This window comes from Lissotriton vulgaris, chromosome 9 (genome assembly GCF_964263255.1).
Source record: "Lissotriton vulgaris chromosome 9, aLisVul1.2, whole genome shotgun sequence".
NCBI classification, from domain to species: Eukaryota; Metazoa; Chordata; class Amphibia; order Caudata; family Salamandridae; genus Lissotriton; species Lissotriton vulgaris.
Genome location: NC_141697.1, coordinates 1,231,408,681 through 1,231,426,837, shown reverse-complemented (window position 1 = coordinate 1,231,426,837; position 18,157 = coordinate 1,231,408,681). Strand labels below are relative to the sequence as shown.

Here is an 18,157-nt window from a genome sequence, read left to right as displayed (position 1 = left end):
ATGTGCTCCATCTGACCATTGTCATCATCTCATTGTCTCATCTCTTCCACCACACTCTTCAAGAAAGAAGTAAAAGCTATCCTCATGGCTAAATACACTTGAACTATTATTTCGAACTCCTTAAAGACTCTGCACCGATCTGTTCTACATGTTTGACCACGTTGCTTATTTGTATTACTTGTCTTATTGATTTACAGATTTACATGATTGGCTTTGCATCCACGACCACCTATCTGTACTGTTAGCTTTATTGACTTACCTGTTTGTCTATCCTCCCTCGTGTACCCCTACTATGTAAAGCGCTCTGATATCTGCAAAGATCTTGTCCGCGCTATATAAAACTTTCAAAATAAATAAAATAAATAGTTTATTTCAGGCTTCAAAGTCTGTTTGACAACCTACTGTTCGTTTCCAGTCCCCCTTCCATGGCTAGATGTGATGCTTTTCTCTGTTAGAAAGCTTTTATTAACTGCGACTTACTTAAATAAATCTTAATGTGAATTATGAGTCGGCACAGAGATTATCAAGAGTATGCCTTTATGCAGAATACTTCGAGTGACGTTTCATGTGTATTACTGGTTTAAAGCTCGAGAGCCCCGAGTGCGCGGCGCCTTGCTGTGAATGCTTAAGATTTATTGTGATACAACTAAAAGACCTGCCCACTTTGATAAGCATGAACCTCTGGCGGGCCAAGCTATAGATCCATGTGTGCTGGTTCCTGTTATGTTACACATTAACTAAGGTAGTGAATGTTATCGCGTGCTGGGCATACGCCCAGTGTGACGCGTGCTTGGGTGCAGGTACAGCACATTAACCGTGTATTGCAGGACGCGGTGCAGTTCTTGGGCCACTAATGGATTTGAATTTATCAGTCACTTTGAATATGAGCAACAACAGTCTAGTTAGAAAGGCTGCGCCTGTCGCTACACGCCTTACCTCGCGAGCTGCCAACGCAGGTGAGGCCAGACATAATCTTCTGGAAGCTGTTTGTACAGGTTTGACGTGTTTACAGCTGAGAGATGGAAGGCGTTTGGGATGGAATTACAAGCATGTCTGTGCTCTCTACTTCAGATGGGCCTATCTGTACAGGGATGTCGGTGATAACGGCTCATTACACAGACAAGAAATGTTTTATTCTACCGCTGCTTCATGCACAAACTCTGACAGAGAGGACGAAGACTTGTTGGAAATAGACAGAAAGGCAGATATTCAATACAGAACCAAGACGCATGAGTTGCACACCATGAAATGTAGACAACGGTTGTGCTCTGTAGTCAGAAGAGGTTTCACGTTCACTCGAACATCCGTATCTCCTGTTTCTCCGATGGGGATTGAGGCCATTTAACCATCAGGAAAGTGTCCGTCCGCAGTCCCCTTAATCATGAGTGGAAACATCTGTCAATCTTGACTGGGCATGTCTGCTTGGAGAGCACGGCTTTGATGAAAGTCAATTAGCTTTAACATAATAGACTGGAAGATATTTCTATTTGGCTGGTAAAAGAAGCTTACTGGGAGAGGACCAAACCCTTATTAAAGCAAAAGTAGATACAAAAAAAAAATAGATCAATTTAATTCACAGTTTCAGTAAAGCTCTTTGTTGTACGCCTTGGCTAGTCACTATATAAATTCACTTAATTTTAAAATTAAAATCCCCTTTTCTCCTGCGGCAAAGACTTTGGAGCTCTTACTGTATGTCTGCTTACACCTTGAAAGGAGGGCGGTGGAATGAGAAGGCAGACAAACGAGTGGGCTTGAACCTCCGATGGGTAACATTGCTGTGGTGTTTACTTAAATAATACTTATGATGCTCGGGCTTTACCTTATTAATACGCTGTTATTTCTTTATTTACCATTCCAGAAGTAGCAAAGAACTGCTCCTGCAGCCGGTGATAATCAGTCGAAATGAAAAGGAGAAAGTGCTAATAGAAGGGTCCATCAACTCTGTACGAGTCAGCATAGCAGTGAAGCAGGTCAGTATCTGTTATGGCGAGTCACTGCACGGGCACCCTCCTGAAGGAATGGAGATTGTGGCGAGTGGGTGGGTGGAGATGTTAGGAATAAAACCCTGGGGACGCCTAAGGTCCAAATCGAGTTAAAAACAAAGTAGCAAGCAGCACAGCGAAGGGTCAAAGACAATTGTCATTTCAACTGACCAGGGCTCTGGCTAGACACTGGTCAGATGGAGGAAACTCTTAGAAAATCAACCCAGCATATGTGTGTTTCCTTTCAGTACAGGTCAGTGAAGCTTAATGCTTGTTAATCATGGGACAGAAACTTGTTACTCTCAGTGAAAATGTACCTAATGTGCAGGTTGCAGAATCCCCCACCTAGACGCGCTGAGCAGTCTTGATGGGGAGATACCACACGTACACACCAGTAACATTTTATGGAAAAGGTGAATATAAGTAACCGGGACTTAAAAAAGGAGAGGGGAAGTGTTATGCTGTAGTTGCATTTGCATGGGTTTCATTCCTACATTTGAATATGTTCTATTTATAAGGTTCGGCTTAGATTGAAAGGCGGAGGGAATTCTATTGGGGTCAGTCGCCCCTGACACCTTGGTAAGGGCTGGCACCGGGTTGTGTCTTCAATAAAGCTTATTTGTAAATCGGTCTCCTTGGCATGCCGCAGCGTCTTTCCACCACAACAGAAAGCAAGGGCGATGTGGGGGCTCTAGGCATGAAAAAGACAACAAAAAGAAACGTAAAGATTTGGAAACAGAGGTGGACTCGAGGTTGAAAAAAAAAGGAAGAGTTTGAGCGGGAGTCGTTATGGGAGGGTGTCCTGGGCAAAACATACACTAAATAATGGAGAAAAGGAGACTCTGGTAAGAGAGGAGCGCAGTGGAAGGAAGATGAATGGATGCACTATGGTACCCGCCGCTCATGATATAATAATGAGATCAAAATAAGATGGAAGAAATAGGAAAAAAGGCAGAGGGACGAATTGACATACACAAAACAACTCCTAATTAAAGTGGGGTCCAAAAATGCAGAGGTGCAGACTTGGACTTACTACTACGTTTTGGAAAACCCTCTAGACTTGCATGGTCAACATTACATTTTTATAGTGTCGTTTTTAACCAAAAAACACATTGCACAGTTATATTAGCTGTGAAGAAGCGAAGCCTCGTATTAGTGCGTGGAAGTATTTACTCCATTAAACTCGGACAAAAAGTGATGTTTTTCATTTTATTACAATTAGTTTATGCGGTGTACAAGGCTGCAACATGACTACCTTTTGAATTGACATTGGGCCAGGCAAGTTAGGGGGGAAAAATTCAAAAACTATTTTTCCCATAAAATGAATGAACTGTGTGAATTGAAAGATTTGCACTCTGTGTAGCTGTAGATTACGTGCTCTGGACACGCTTGGTCACGTTGGGCGTGGACGTTGCAAGGTTCTGTTTTCTAAGTAGAGGCTTCGGTTTCGAGGTGGCTTGTGCATGGACATGCGTTCATCAAAATTCCAAGGGTAGGAGAGATGACATCACACTCCTTTTGACATAAATGACACTACAAGAAGTTACATTATATGGTCAGTGACCCTTAATACTCTCCCCCAGGAAGTGATGTCACATGACCTAGATGCTGGTTTCATCTCGTGATTGACAATGCTGAAGTTCCTTAATATCTGAATGATCAATATCGTAAAAACAACCTTAAATGTCTATTTTAGATACCATCTATGTTAGGGTGTTGACATAGTCCAGGAAAACATACTCTTTGTATTACATACAAATTGCGTGTTCTTCGGAGGAAGACCCAATGCGACAGCGGTATGACTTAACCGTTCTCCTATTATACCCCGGAACGAGAAAGATATTGATGGGTCATGGGGAGAGGAATGAGATTTAAAAAAGCAATTGTGGTTATCTTCACATGCATTAATTGGCGCAAGTTATATTTTGAATATGAGCTGTTATCGGTTTACATTATTCCTCATTGTTAATCCATTCTTTTCATGATCATTTGCAAGGTGGAGTCCGTTGTGCCAAGCACAGTGGTGAACGCTTTGTTTAAAAACTTCATTTTTCATATAGTCACAATAATGAATGGCAACGTCTTGTTTATAAATGTGTTTTTGAGTTCACTTTTTTTATTTAATTAGACGAGTAAGCCTTGCAATGCTGAATTCATTTATTTAATGAAAACCCTAAAATATGGTGGTGTGGTCCCAATGAAAGCGGTCAGAGTAAACCATGCCTATCAAGACCTTCTGTTCTTGTAGTGGTGGCTGATGAACGTTGAAAGTAGTGGGGCGCAATAGTTATCTCGTATTGTAGTGAGCAAGCAAAGCGTAAGTAAGTAATTTATTGTTTTTAGGTTAATAAAAACCATTACAAAAAGAATACATTAAAAAACAAGTCACACAAGAGAAATTAAAAGAGACCTTTAAAAACAAGGGTTTTGAATAAAAGGCAAGATAAAAGACAGTAAAAAGTGCAGGTAGGATATATTGTTCGTGGCAACCTGACCCTGGCCCAAGATTCCCTCTTAGCCAACTGCCTGGGTTGTTTGTTTCCATTCCGCTAGTTTCAAAAATTTCACCAGCTTCCCGTTCAGTGTCAAGAGACCAGGGTAGAAGCAGGCGAGGACGGCTTGTCTGCGTGAGCGGACTCCTAGTTCGTTAAAGGTTGTTTTCAACAGAGCTGCCCTTTCCTTGTTCAGCCTCGAGCATGTGCATAGTAGATGTTCTAGGTCTTCAGTCCCCATTCCGCAAAGCCGGCATTTAGTCCCATAGTTCTGTCTCAGCCATGGTGGTAAGTGAGGAATGGCGGGTAGGATCCCTAGCCTGTGTTTTAAAAAGACTTCCTTAGTTTTCCAGCCATACCCCAGACCAAAATATGCTTGGAGGCCCGGTGTTTTATAAGTAAACAGGGTCATCCAGGCATGGTGTCTGTGAGAAAACGTGGCTTTATCCTCCACATGCGAGTGTCTCTTTAAGCTCTTGTTCACTGTGAGCTTGAATTGCACATGTGATAGAGGAGACTCCTATAACTCTTTCAGTCCTGTTATGGTCAAGGACTCCTCTAAGCAAAGCGAGTGAAACTGGCCACTTCGAGTAAAAACAGCCCCGCTCCAAGAAAAAAATAAAATGAAAACAGTGGGGTGAAAACGTGCATTTTAAAACACAATTTTTAAATGAATTTGCTAAAAAGCCATAGGTGCTGAAAGGGCATACATTAAATATTGAAGCCTTTTGAGGTGAGCCAAGCCAATCAAATATCATGTGTTTCAAAGTGAACTGTGGGTGCCCCTGTGTCAAGATTACCTGCGATGGTTCAGGTCCAGCATTTTGTCATGGGTACATGCCTTAGTTGGTCTTTAGGCCAGAATTTACGTACAATATGTCAGTGCCAGAATTTTGCTATTGGTGCCGTCCAAATACCATGGTAACTCTGCATCATAAATGACCTCTAGTATTTCAAGAGTCGCGTCTTCTAATGGTTGACATTCTCCCCTCTGCCATTGTTTATCTTCTTAATGCTAAGTATTACCTCCTGTATATCCGTGTCAGTAACTTGCCATGGGTGCCTCCTGTATGCTAGGGGCACAAGCAGACTCTCAAGAATAACGCCATAGTCTCATACTTCCATTCTGTCACTCTCCTTCCCACTCACTTGCACTCACTCACCCATCTTCATGCACTCTTTTTATTTTTTATTTTTTACTTATTTGCTGTCACTGATCAACTCATACGTTCTCACTCACTGTCACTTATTCACAGTCTCACTTATTCTCTCTAATGTTCTAACTCACATACATTCACTCGGACTCACTCCTACTTCACCCTCATCAGCACTCACTTGTACTCTCGTTGAAAAATTCTCACACACTCTCACTCACTCCCACTCACTCCTTCTCACCCATTCTCAAACACAGACTCGCAGACATTCTTACTAGGGTCCAACTTCAATGCCACAAAATCTCACCTTTGCTCCCAGCAAACACAACTGTTCTTGGGAGCCGTAGTCAGTAAAGTGACAGGAAAAGCTTAAACCAGCAACGAGAGAGTGATGGCATGTCAAACGCTGCTTCACTTTTGCCAACTGTCACATCCTGTGACAGTGAGAATGAAACTGTAAGGAATGGTGGGGCCTTATAGTACTAACAGCTGCAGACCTGCATGGGTGCCCTCTGCACAGTGCCAGGTAAGACGGCCACAAGAGACTGCAAAACCAAAGGGGATGGTGGACGGAGTGTTGAACATTGCAAGCACTCTCCCCCCAGTCAACTGATCAGCTGGGAGATCTAGTGTTGGCGGAGCAGAGGGGTCAGCACCAACTTCATTAGAGGAACAAGAGGAACTTGTTACTGTGCAGGTCATTCCTTGCTCCCAGCCGCAAGTTCTCATCAGTACCGACCCCTCCACTGAGTAGGAAGCTCACATGGATCCGCAAACTATCCGAGCCAATGGTCTTTGAAAATAAAATGCCTGCACTTCAGCGTACCTGAACCTATGACAGTTCAGCCTGCACTCCGGGTGTTTTACAAATTAATTTGCGACAAAACGATGCCCAGCTCTTTCAGCAAAAACAAAGGGGCAGACCCTGCCAGTAGTTGCCCGGTCTTGGTCTGGCAGCCTGGCATGGGCCCATTCATCGTCAAGTCGTTTGTAGGTGTGGACTTGAGAAAGCAAAAGGCCACGTCCGTCACTAGACTAAACTGCTTAGCGACTTGGGCTGGAAGTATTTCAATCATTGCAAAGATTGTCAATTTTACCTCGAGTAGATCATTTTGATAATTGATCAAAGTGCTGTTATTTTTCAGACACACTTAAGAAGTGACAGGGGAAGCTTTAGTCCTCCTCCTTGCCACAGCTTTCCCCACTAACCCACTGGGTCATCTCATTGGGCTTTTCGTGGTTGAGGGGCCCCCCCTAACTGCCTCAAATTAAATGGCAGCAAGACCGAGGTGCTCGTGGTGGGGGGGAACCCATCTGTTTGGTCGTCGGCCTGGTGGCCCACTTGCTTAGGTGAGGCTCCAACACCTCGTCAGGAAGTCAGGAACCTTGGAGTCTGGCTCGACGTTGACCTGTCTTTTGGGCCCCAGATAGGTCGTGTGGCGGGTGTCTGTTTTAGCGTTCTAAAAAACCTACGGAAGGTCTTAGATCTCCTTCCTACGGCTGTCCATAGAACGCTGGTACATGCCCTCGTCACATCGCACCTAGATTACGGCAATCTGCTGTATCTGGGAGCAACCTGTAAAGTAATAAACTGCCTTCAGGTGTTACAGAATGCGGCAGCTCGCCTCATTTTAAAATCTCCCAAAAGATCGACCTCTAAAGCTGCCCTTCAGACCCTCCACTGGCTGCCAGTAAGGAGCAGAGTCGAATTTAAGGCTATTTGTACTTGTCATTGCATCCTTGCCGGGAAGGCACCAGCACCACTCCAGAATCTCGTCACCAGGTATGTACCAACACGCTCCCTGCGCTCCTCCCATGGAGGCCTATTAAAGGTTCCTAGGATAAGGAGGGCTCGCATGGGAGGAAGATCATTTCGCTACCTGGGGGCGAAGAGCTGGAATGCCCTACCTCTTAATCTCCGCCTGGAGTCATCTGAATCCTGCTTCTGGAATAAGTTAAAAACCTATCTATTTTCACGATAACCGAGCTTACTCCACTTCTGAGTTCTTTGGTTTCAGCGCGGGGACACGCCATCTGAGCGTAACCAGGCGCTTTATAAAATTCCCTTATTATTATTATTATTATTATTATGAAGACCGCTGCACTACAGCGATCAGTGCAGTTGGCAGTTAGTGGTGTGTGGGGTGAATCTGGTGGGATAATGTGTAAAGTGAAAGAGGGGACTTTTCCTTTGTATTATAGAAACAAGAAGGGCTCCATGATGTTAGCCATGGTACGTTGCTTACGGAAAGGTGCCATTGCTGCCCGGTCCTCGTGTGTTTCTTTAAAGACATTCTCACATTCTGCTTCTTAGGCTGATGAAATTGAGAAAATTCTGTGCCACAAATTCATGCGCTTCATGATGATGAGAGCAGAAAACTTCTTCATCCTTCGTCGAAAGCCTGTCGAGGTGAGTTGAAGTCTGCAGTGAATTTACCTACTGGTTGATGAAACTTTTCGCAGCATGACAGGATTTTAAAGTTTTGTTTTTTTATTACCCCACTTGTAGGGTTACGATATCAGTTTTCTGATCACAAACTTCCACACTGAGCAAATGTACAAACACAAGCTGGTAGACTTTGTCATCCATTTCATGGAGGAGATCGATAAGGAGATTAGCGAGATGAAGCTCTCTGTCAACGCAAGGGCTCGAATTGTGGCTGAGGAGTTTCTTAAGAATGTAAGTGTGCCCTTATTATTTGTTCTCAATGCCACTCCCCCTCCCCCCCCCCCTTTCCAAATTCCTCTTGGACACCGTACCTATATTTGTTTTCATCAAAGGTTTCTTACTTTAAATAGTTGTGCTCTGCACAGCTAAAATCCATCCTTCTCTTAGTAATGCAACAAGCCCCACCATCGATAGGATAATGCATTTCTATAACTTCTGTGTTATTGTCTTCAATCCCCTTTTGTTTTTCACTTATGAAATTGGCATGTTCCAGGGCAGCCTCTTAATTTCTTTAGTTTTCTAGAAACAAATGATTTGCTAACTTAACCTTATATCAACCATCACAATGTCTTCATGCACTGCCAAGCAAAGATACACAGGACAAAATTTCTCAACCCTTAACAAATCCCTTTTAGCTCACCCTCCAATCCAGGACAGCTACTGCTGTTACTCGATGCCAATGGTGAACATGAACTCTCAAATAGTCATTCCTCTGACTGGATGAAAATGGGCTTAAAACTCCACCACCTCTTCCCACCTTTGACAGAGCGGATAAAGAGTGTTAAGAGTTGTCTGGCCTGATGGGGTATCTGGACTTCCCTCATTTGCCATATCCAACATATATGAATAAGGTCCCTGGAGTTCTCCACACACCTGGTGCTGGGCAGCGTACCGCAAAGGTCTGCCTTGTCATGCAATCTACGCACCAGCAGGTGAACTTAGAAATGTGCCCCACGATACCCAAACCCAACAATGATTCGAAAATGGCTGAAATATCCGTACACACCTGAACTATTTGTTCTGTTTCATTGAAAGAACAGAGCCAAGATGTTGATCCTTGCGTATGGGAGCAGGATAAACCTTGCCATTTCACGGGCCATCCCTCTGTATTTCATGCCTGAAAGGTTCCTGTCTTTCTCTGTAAATTAGGCAAACCTTGGAATTTAAGGCGATCTGATAGCAGATTGATGCCAATGACATATGCATGTTTTTCTTGGGACATGAAATTCATGTTTGCCGGGTTAAATGTGATCCAGATCCACTCTCCTCTTGCGCTGCGCTTTCTATCCCAAGGAGGCCCTAAAGCATCCGGATCTGCTGTGGGACGAGGACGCCCGTTCTAAAGTGACGGCGCATGCCCCATACGTTAATCTACCTGCAGTTGATGACCAACCAGGCCCCTTTCCTGATATTTTGGAGAAGGCCAATATTGCTGGCAAAAAAGGCCTAAGTCTAGTAGATGTGATCTGCACCTCCCTGCCTAGGAGACTTGTCACAAAGCAAATGTAGGGAGGATACAGCTGAACCAAAGAGCTGTAAAACCCCAGTCTGAAGACATGGTCTATTTTATTTACTCATGTGTATCACCAAAACTTCCCTATAAGTGTGTACTAACTTGGTCACGCTTCCATCACATTAAGAACTGGGAACTGGTCTTACCGTTGCCAGACATGGGGACCACTTCAAACCGGAGATGTGAGAATAGCAGTTCCTGCCTTGGGCGCAAACTCAGTTGAGTAATACTTTTTGTGGATATTTTTACTGTCGGTACTCGCAAATATTGCCACTTTTTTGAATGAGTTATGGAATTGACCACTCTTAGCCCCTGATGTTGCCAATTTCCCTAACTTAAGGTCATCTTTAAGGTTAAAGCTCAGTCTCTTGGCCAATATGGCAAAACTTGTGCTCCCTTAAAGGCATGTGACCCCCTGGATGTGCCTGCATGCATTAACATTTGTTTCTCCTGCCTTGTCCATTATGTTAGTGACAAGACTGCACGGATCCAACAACTTTAAATTGTACACTCTCGTGAACCTACTCCTGGCATCCTTTGGGTCAGGAACACAAAACGTCCTGATGCAGAGGTCTAGTTCCGGAGTAACCGTCACATTCATGCTCCTTGTCGGGCCGCAGGCAGTCAGCGATGAGGTGGTTAATTACCTTTGTCCAGAGGTTTATGAAGTTTGTTCTGCAAATAGTCTGCCCCCAGAAGAGAGTGAATGCTTGCAAGACCTAGAGTGGAACACCCCATCCTTGTCTAACATATTGCCTTTCCTGGGCAATATTTTGTGTAGTATGCACTTTCCCTGTTTGCGCTACGGCACACCTTCAAACAGGTGCACCATGCGCGAAACAGGGAAATTGCACCCTATTAGAATGAATACGCTGTCCTCAGGGATGCCGTAAACCCGTGCTGACCTTTGGCCCGCTCATTCAAATGAAATGCGCAGTTGCTGCTTCAAAGATGCTCCATTTTACTGTGTGCAGGCGGCACCTGCCTGCGCTTTTAAGAGAGGTCCCATTGCAGATGGGTGCAGTGAGTGACTGCAATCGCCTGCAAGGAGATGTCTGGGGGGATCCATAGGACCATCTTGACTCTCTAGGGGGTTGCATTCAGGAGGCGGACTAAGTGTGCCACCTGACAGCTTCTTTACCTCTGTGCTCATGTCCATAATACAGTGGAGGTGCAGAGTTCAAGAGATTTCCTCATTTGCATGGGCCACACCCCCATTAAGATGAAGGAACACCATCTTGAGATAGCGCTTGCGCAACATTTGTACAAGCGCTATCTGTATTACAGAATAAGCCACACAATCGTCTATTTATTTTATTTTAATTTCTTATATAGCGCTGGAATCAATCCCGTAAGGGTATCTCCGCGCTTTGCCAGCCATAGGATCATCAGGTAGTGTGACACAAGGAGTTAGGAGGACAGAAATGCTTCTTGATAAAGAAGGGTCTTTAATGTCTTTCTAAAAGACAGGTGGTTGGTGGTCATTCTTACATCGGTGGGGAGCTTGTTCCATAAGGCAGGTCCAACCGAGGAGAAAGCACGGTCTCCTTGTCTGGATTTCTTTGTAGCAGGGGGTTTTAGGAGGGCTTGATTGCTTGAGCGGAGAGACCTGCTAGGCTGGTTCAGCTCAAGAGATTGTGACAGGTATTTAGGGCTTGCTCCGTATAGGCACTTGTGGACCGTACAGCATATCTTAAAGTTGATACGCTGCCGTATGGGGAGCCAGTGTAGCTCTTCCAACAAGGGCCTAGAGGGAGTCCTGGCCGGTACACTCATGACCAATCTCGCCGCTGTGTTCTGGACTACCTGCAAACGACCTACTGCATCTGCTAATGTCAGCAGGCCGTTGCAGTAGTCCAGGCGGCTGGTGACCAAGGCCTGTACAAGTGTCTTCCTATAGGTGGCAGGGAGATACGGGAAGACACGTCTGAGAAGGCCGATGGTGTGGAAACACAACCCTGCGATGTAATTGGTGTGTTCCTTTAAGGTCAGCTTTTGGTCCAACTTTACCCCTAGATTCTTAACATGAGGTTTGGATGTGGGTACTGGGCCCAGATCTAATGGCCACCAGTCTGGGGACCAGAGGAGACTCGCCTTGCCAAAGAGCATGACCTCTGTTTTTCCCACATTACATTGGAGGCAATTCACAGCCATCCAATGTGACACCGCCCTCATACCCTCAGCAAAGTTCTCCTTGACTTTAGGGCCAAGGGAGCTGAAAGGGTAGAGGAGCTGGGTGTCATCAGCGTAGGAGACCGGTATGAACCCATACTTCCGCACAATCTCAGCAAGGGGGGGCCACATATACATTAAACAATGTAGGGCTAAGGCATGAGCCCTGTGGCACCCCCTTCGTGAGCACCCTTGAGATGGAGCGAAAGGGGCCCAGGCTGATAGATTGTGATCTCCCGGAGAGGAAGCTCTCCAACCATGATAAAGCTAAGCCTCCAATTCCTACTCCCTGCAAACGGCTGAGAAGGATGTTATGGGACACGGTATCAAAGGCTGCTGACAGGTCCAACAGCACCAGGATCATGGAACCGCCTCTATCCTGTGACATTTTGATCTTATCTGTCACAGAGAGAAGGGCCGATTCAGTGCTGTGGTTGGGCCTGAACCCAGATTGAGATTGGTCCAGGCCCCCTGTTGCCTCGATAAAGCTGGAAATGATGGTGTTAACGTGTTTCTCTGCCAGTTTGCTGATGAAAGGGAGGAGAGAAATTGGGCGAAGGTTGGAGAGTTCTGACCTGGGCAAGGTGGAATTTTTGCGTATAGGGTTCACTACCGCTTCCTTCCAGGATTGTGGAAGTTGTCCCTCGGCAAAGGAGAGGTTCAGCAATTTCTGAATAGAGGGTCCTAATATCTCGTTCAGAGGGGAGATTAGTTTAGCGGGTATCAGGTCAGTAGGAGAGCCGGTCTTCATTTGATTGATAAGTGCAGTCAGATCTTTGATGGTTATTTCAGGGATTACATGAAGGGTTTTCCCAGAAGTCACCATAGGGGAGATTTCAGGGGCCTCGACATCCAAGGGACCCGAGACTGAGATAATTTTCTTTTATATCCCTTCTATTTTATCCTCGAAGAACTTAGATATTTCATTACAAAGATCTTGAGTGAAAGTATCTGGGCTCTCACACATCACAGGATTAGTGAAGGTCTGTATGATTTTAAATAGTTCTCTTGTAGAGTTGCCCGCCTCTGCAATTTGGAAGGTGAGGCTTATTTTCCTTGTTTTTTTTATATTTTTATAGTAGGTGGTCATAGCCTCCAAGTATCGATTCTTATCTTCCCCATTGCCTGTCCGCCTCCAAAGTTTCTCCAACTTTCTACATCCCTGCTTTTCTATTTTAAGGGCCTCAGTGTACCATGCTTCCCTTTTAGCTATGGTAGATTTTTTTTTTACATTTTTCTGGGGAGCCAGGGTGTCAATGGCTGCCGTCAGTGTGGAGTTAAACTTAGAGAGAGCAGTATCGATGTTATCTGAGTTTGAGAATATAGGCTGTTTCCAGGTTTGTGTGAACCTGGCAGGAGTGACTTTATGCCATGGTCTACGTTTAGTGGACTGCGTGGCAAGGTGATTTGTGGGATTAGGTAAATGTAACAAGGAGAAATCTACCATTTTATGGTCAGACCAATAAATGTGCTTAGGAGGGTGGCAGTGAACATTGGGATGGGTAGTAAAAATCAAATCCAGGGTGTGACCACCTGAATGAGTAGGTCCACTATTTCGGAGATGCAGACCTAGAAGAGCAAGATCTGTCAAAAATACATTCGTATCAAGGTGATCAGCAATGTCAGTGTGAAAATTAAAATCTCCAAGTAAAATAAAATTTCCGTTAACTTTCATGTAGGGGGCTAGCAGTTCAGTAAGGGCAAGGGAGAACCCAGCGTTGGGTCCAGGCGGGCGATAGACTAATGCTCCTTTCCAGTGTACCTTGGGGCTGATTTTTAGATGAAAGATCATTACTTCCATGGTAGGTAGCATCACTTGCTCTAAAACTCTAATATTCAATGCATCTCTATATATTATGGCAGTCCCGCCTCCTACCTTCTCAGGGCGGTCTTGACGAAGGATTTTATATCCCATAGGTATCCCTAAGGTGATAGTGGGGATGGTATGGGGTTTCAGCCATGTTTCAGTCAAGAAACATATCTCAGGCTGAATGCTGTGAATAGTGTCCCATAATTGCATATGATGTTTATGGAGTGATCTAACATTTAACAGAAAGCTTTTCCAGCCTCCCTGGGTGTCTATACTGTCTCTGGGGTGTCCAACAATGATGTTGGAGTGAGTAGCTTGGAATCCGCATTTAATGCAAGAAAAGGGACCCTCTGGACATATTGGCGTTCTATTAGTGCAACTATGTTTCCCCTGGGGTTGTAGCGCCAGAAGAGCATGTGGTGAATACCTGATACAAGGGGCGATCATAGAGCAGTCCATAGTAACAAGGGGCAGAGTGGTTGGCCCCTGGCCCCGTCCTGTCGCGGACGGGCGCAGACGGGCCACTCTTTGGCTAGTCTTCGGCGCTGTCTTCGGCTCTCCTGCGCGCGATCGCTGCGCGCTCAGGAGGGGGCGAGGGCTAAATAGCCCCGTCAGCCCTGGCCGCTAGAGCGCTAACTGCTCAGCGAGACCGGAAGTGGTGTCCTCCCTCCCCGGAACACAATCACGGGGAAGCGAGCGCTCAGGAAGCTAATGCCTCAGGTGAAATTTCGGCGTGTGTGTGCACTTTTAAATTTCTAGTGTCACAGATATGTAAATTCTAAAACAATCTTCACGATTTCAGCAAATTAAAATTCTCATTGATTCGCAACACGCAAAAGCTATTAACACAGGCTGATCGTCCCAAGCAGGCCAGCGGGTCCGGGAAACACTGCCACTGTCCCCCTACCGCAGCGCGGGGAAGCAAAGCTCAGCCTAAATAGCCCCGTCAGCCCTGGCCGCTAGAGCGCTAACCGCTCAGCGAGACCGGAAGTGGTGTCCTCCCTCCCCGGAACACAATCACGGGTAAGCGAGCGCTCAGGAAGCTAATGCCTCAGGTGAAATTTCGGCGAGTGTGTGCACTTTTAAATTTCTAGTGTCACAGATGTGTAAATTCTAAAACAATCTTCACGATTTCAGCAAATTAAAATTCTCATTGATTCGCAACACGCAAAAGCTGGTAACACAGGCTGATCGTCCCAAGCAGGCCAGCGGGTCCGGGAAACACTGCCACTGTCTATAGCCCCTTCTGTAATACCAAAGTACCTGTGGGCTCATAAAGCAGTTGCAAACGCCCATTCCGCCCCCGAGGCACTTCAGTAATACATCCCTGGCCTCCTTAGCAAGTTTTGTCCCGTGGATCCCCCTTTGGTTATGTTGCTCTTTTTTTCTGTAGAACAGACCTTGTTTGTTTTAGGAGTTGGGTCCCATCTGTTCTCCTTGTCATAATCTGAGCTTGTATCCATCTACGTCATCCGTCAGCAATGGATCCGAGTGTGCAATGGATAGGAGAACTTGCAGTACACTTAAAGGGGCCTGGCCTTCCTGGAATAAACACTCTTGGCTGGGTACATTTCTTAAATGTTCATGGTGGTAATCGTTAAGTCCATAGGAGCTCCAAAGGAGAGACTAGGATGACAGTGAGAAGTAGATGATTTATTTTTACAAGACTTATCTGTATTTCTCTCCGCCTTTTCTGCAGACCAAAGGGGTTTAGCATCTTAGCCTAGTTTTCCAAACTTCCAAGGTACAAAGTGGGGCCCAGTGCTCTCATGATAGAGTGGGCAAAAAGGTATATCTGGACTTTATTCTTTCAACAGGTCGAATATGAGGGTCCGTGATGTGTCGACAGTCTCTTGGAAACTGTGTCCTTTATTCTGCTGCTTGGATAAAGAATTTGAAAGCAAAACTGCTCTTGGCAGCCTTAGGTTAAAGATTAGAAACGTTCTACCAGAGTTCTGGTGGGTATTCAGTATTCAGGGAAGCATTGCTGACAGGAACTATGTTGAGCCCATTTAACTGTCAACTTTCCATTGAGCATTACAAGGTCTGTTTTTGTTTTCCTTACTGTTTAAGTTGATGCTTCATGATGGGTTTGCAATTATTTGCTAAACTGCTGTGGAAGTAAATTATAAGCTCTGCCTGGATTAACAGTCAACCCCGGGATATTGGGCATGGTCCTGGTTTAACCCATAGGTTTGCTTTGCATGAAATGCTGCTTGAATTGGTTTGCCGCAAGCATCCTCTTGAAGACCTTCCCTGGGGCTAGTTACCGTTTGTCCTGCTGGCCAAGTATTCAGATATGTTCCATGCAGTTTATAGGAGTCCTTTTACATTGTGGATGATTTACCATCCACGTTGACACTATGAGCACCTCTGCTGTTGCCAGGCAACTTCACGTGGACTGCATATGTGGCCAATAAAGAGCTTGCTGTTAGATATTAACTGGGCAGTTGTTTTCCAGCTGTAGTGCAGTGCAAAAATCCATAATTTCTGGAATTATTTTGTTTGGAAATTGTTCTCGTGAGTGCTTTAAAGGCTTGTCCATTCGCCACTGAAAGTGTTGTTTAGGTGTCTCGCAGATACGTTGATATTCACCGCTCCCTCAAACAGACACACCTTGATCCTGTACACAAGCATACACACCCTATTACTTCATTGCCCCAATTCCCCAGTTGTATTACAGGTATCCTTGAACCTTACAAGTGCCTAAAACTTAAAATAATCCTGTAATGCATTTTTAGCTCCTAAGATATGTCTGCCTTTGATCCTCTTGTGCATCGTACGCCCATGCCTCGGGTTATGACTAATTTCCTCTTTTTTTTTTTCTCTGACAGTTTTGAAAAACCTGAATGTTCGACTGACGTCTGCTGCCTCATGAGCTCCTGTACAACTGCTCCACATTGTCTGGGACGGGCTGTGGGGGGAGGATAGGGAAACCGAAGGCCTGATCTGCTGAGGAAAGACATGAGGAGACGTTGCCAAACCTTGTTGATTGTCAAAGGGCGCGCAGACTGCGTTCTCTGTTGCCCGTCAATCCTCATGGTTTGTTTCAGTTGTTATTGTGGACCGAAGAAGTATTGTGCTTATTATGACTGCGTTTTTGTATTTTCTAAATTCTTTGCTATAGTTGCTTCATATTGATTCTCCCAATATGTTCCCTTTTGGTACAACAGCTCTCTTCCTGTCGCATTGATCTGTATCATGAGTGCGTTCAGAAACTGCCTTATGTTAGGCATACATGCTTCCAAATGGGGTCTTCAATGGAGGGAGCTTGGTGGAAGTGGGGCGGGACTTCCGGCAAAAGTGTTTGAAGGAGCCCTCCAGCTGGTAATGCAGTGATCATGTGGCTGATAAATTAAAGTGTTCTTTGCCTCGGTCACCTGCTCTGGTGATGTGCCTTCTACACAAATTCAAGAATATTAGAGGATTGGGTCTCTTCACTGGAGCCCTTGCATCACTCTAGTCCACCCCCCACCTCCTTCACCTTGGGGGTTTATTAGGATTTCATGGGCGCATCTCGGTGTTACTTATGCAGTTTGTTGCGCAGTTGTGACTTCCAAGATCAGGAATTTGGGAGACCAGTCATCGGTTAAACATGCCTTTTTCCTTTGTTACCTTATTTTTAAGACACTGACCAGAGGTTCTTTCGCTTTACAACAAGGAAATACTAGTAACAGGTCCCTGAGCGTTGTGTATTTACCACTCATTCCGTTGTTCATTGAGTACCCATCAAGTGTGGAAGATGCTTGGCTCTGTAGGGTAACTGTTTCCTCTTCCCCTTTAATGTCCTCTGGTTGGGATTAGGATTCTGGTGTGGAAACTTTGCAGATATCCACACAGTCTTATTCATACTCCTGCTTTCAACCTCAATCGGTTACAATATTTGCCTGGATTAGGTCAAATAAAGTACACTGTTTGCTGGATCACCCGGTCAATGCAGCTGCAATTTCTTATTTAAAAGTGTATGGGTACTCGCGTTCTTGTCCCTTGTGCCAGCACTTACCATGAATCCCGGTCTAAATGAGAACAAGTGGGTCATGCAGGTGGGACCACCCACATATCATGTATTACATTTAAGGTCTGTGTAAGACAAATGGCCAGTTTGATAACATCAGACGTTTTTGGGCAACTCTGGATTTCCTATGGTATTTTGTTTGGAAATGGCAAAGCGAATCAGAATGGAATTGATGCCAGATGAAGATCTTGTGTTCACGGTACTGTTTTTAATCTTCAATGTTGGGGCGCATGACAATTCAAGTAGAAAATGCAAATTTACGTTCTGAAAGAAAATCATCTCAGAGTGTCTGATGCAATCATACATTCCTGTCCAGCAAGTACCTCCTTTTGTATACAGGGTTTCGTAAATTAGCAGTCCGATTGGCCTTTCAACAATGTCTTGGAGTGAATGGCGACTCGGGCGTATTCCTTCCCCTTACTTCAACTCCCTTCTCTGCCCTCCTTGCCTGAAATTAGTGGGTACACCCTGCAATGGGGGAACGAAGGACCTGTACTTTTTGTTCTGCTTTTTGCACTTTCTGTACACTTTTTCTTAATTCATATTAAAAGCTCTTTTTGTCCAGCTTCT

General features: G+C 45.0%; 1 protein-coding gene across 1 annotated transcript in view; it reads left to right on the top strand.

Annotated features, from left to right (window-relative positions):
* The window catches only part of TTLL3 (tubulin tyrosine ligase like 3), a 306,216-nt gene that overhangs the window by 43,253 nt on the left and 244,806 nt on the right, over positions 1–18,157 (top strand). The window contains exons 3-4 of the mRNA XM_086939577.1: positions 1,859–1,970; positions 7,943–8,038. Of these exons, the coding sequence (XP_086795703.1) occupies positions 1,859–1,970; positions 7,943–8,038 (208 nt within the window). The remainder of the gene's footprint in view (positions 1–1,858; positions 1,971–7,942; positions 8,039–18,157) is intronic.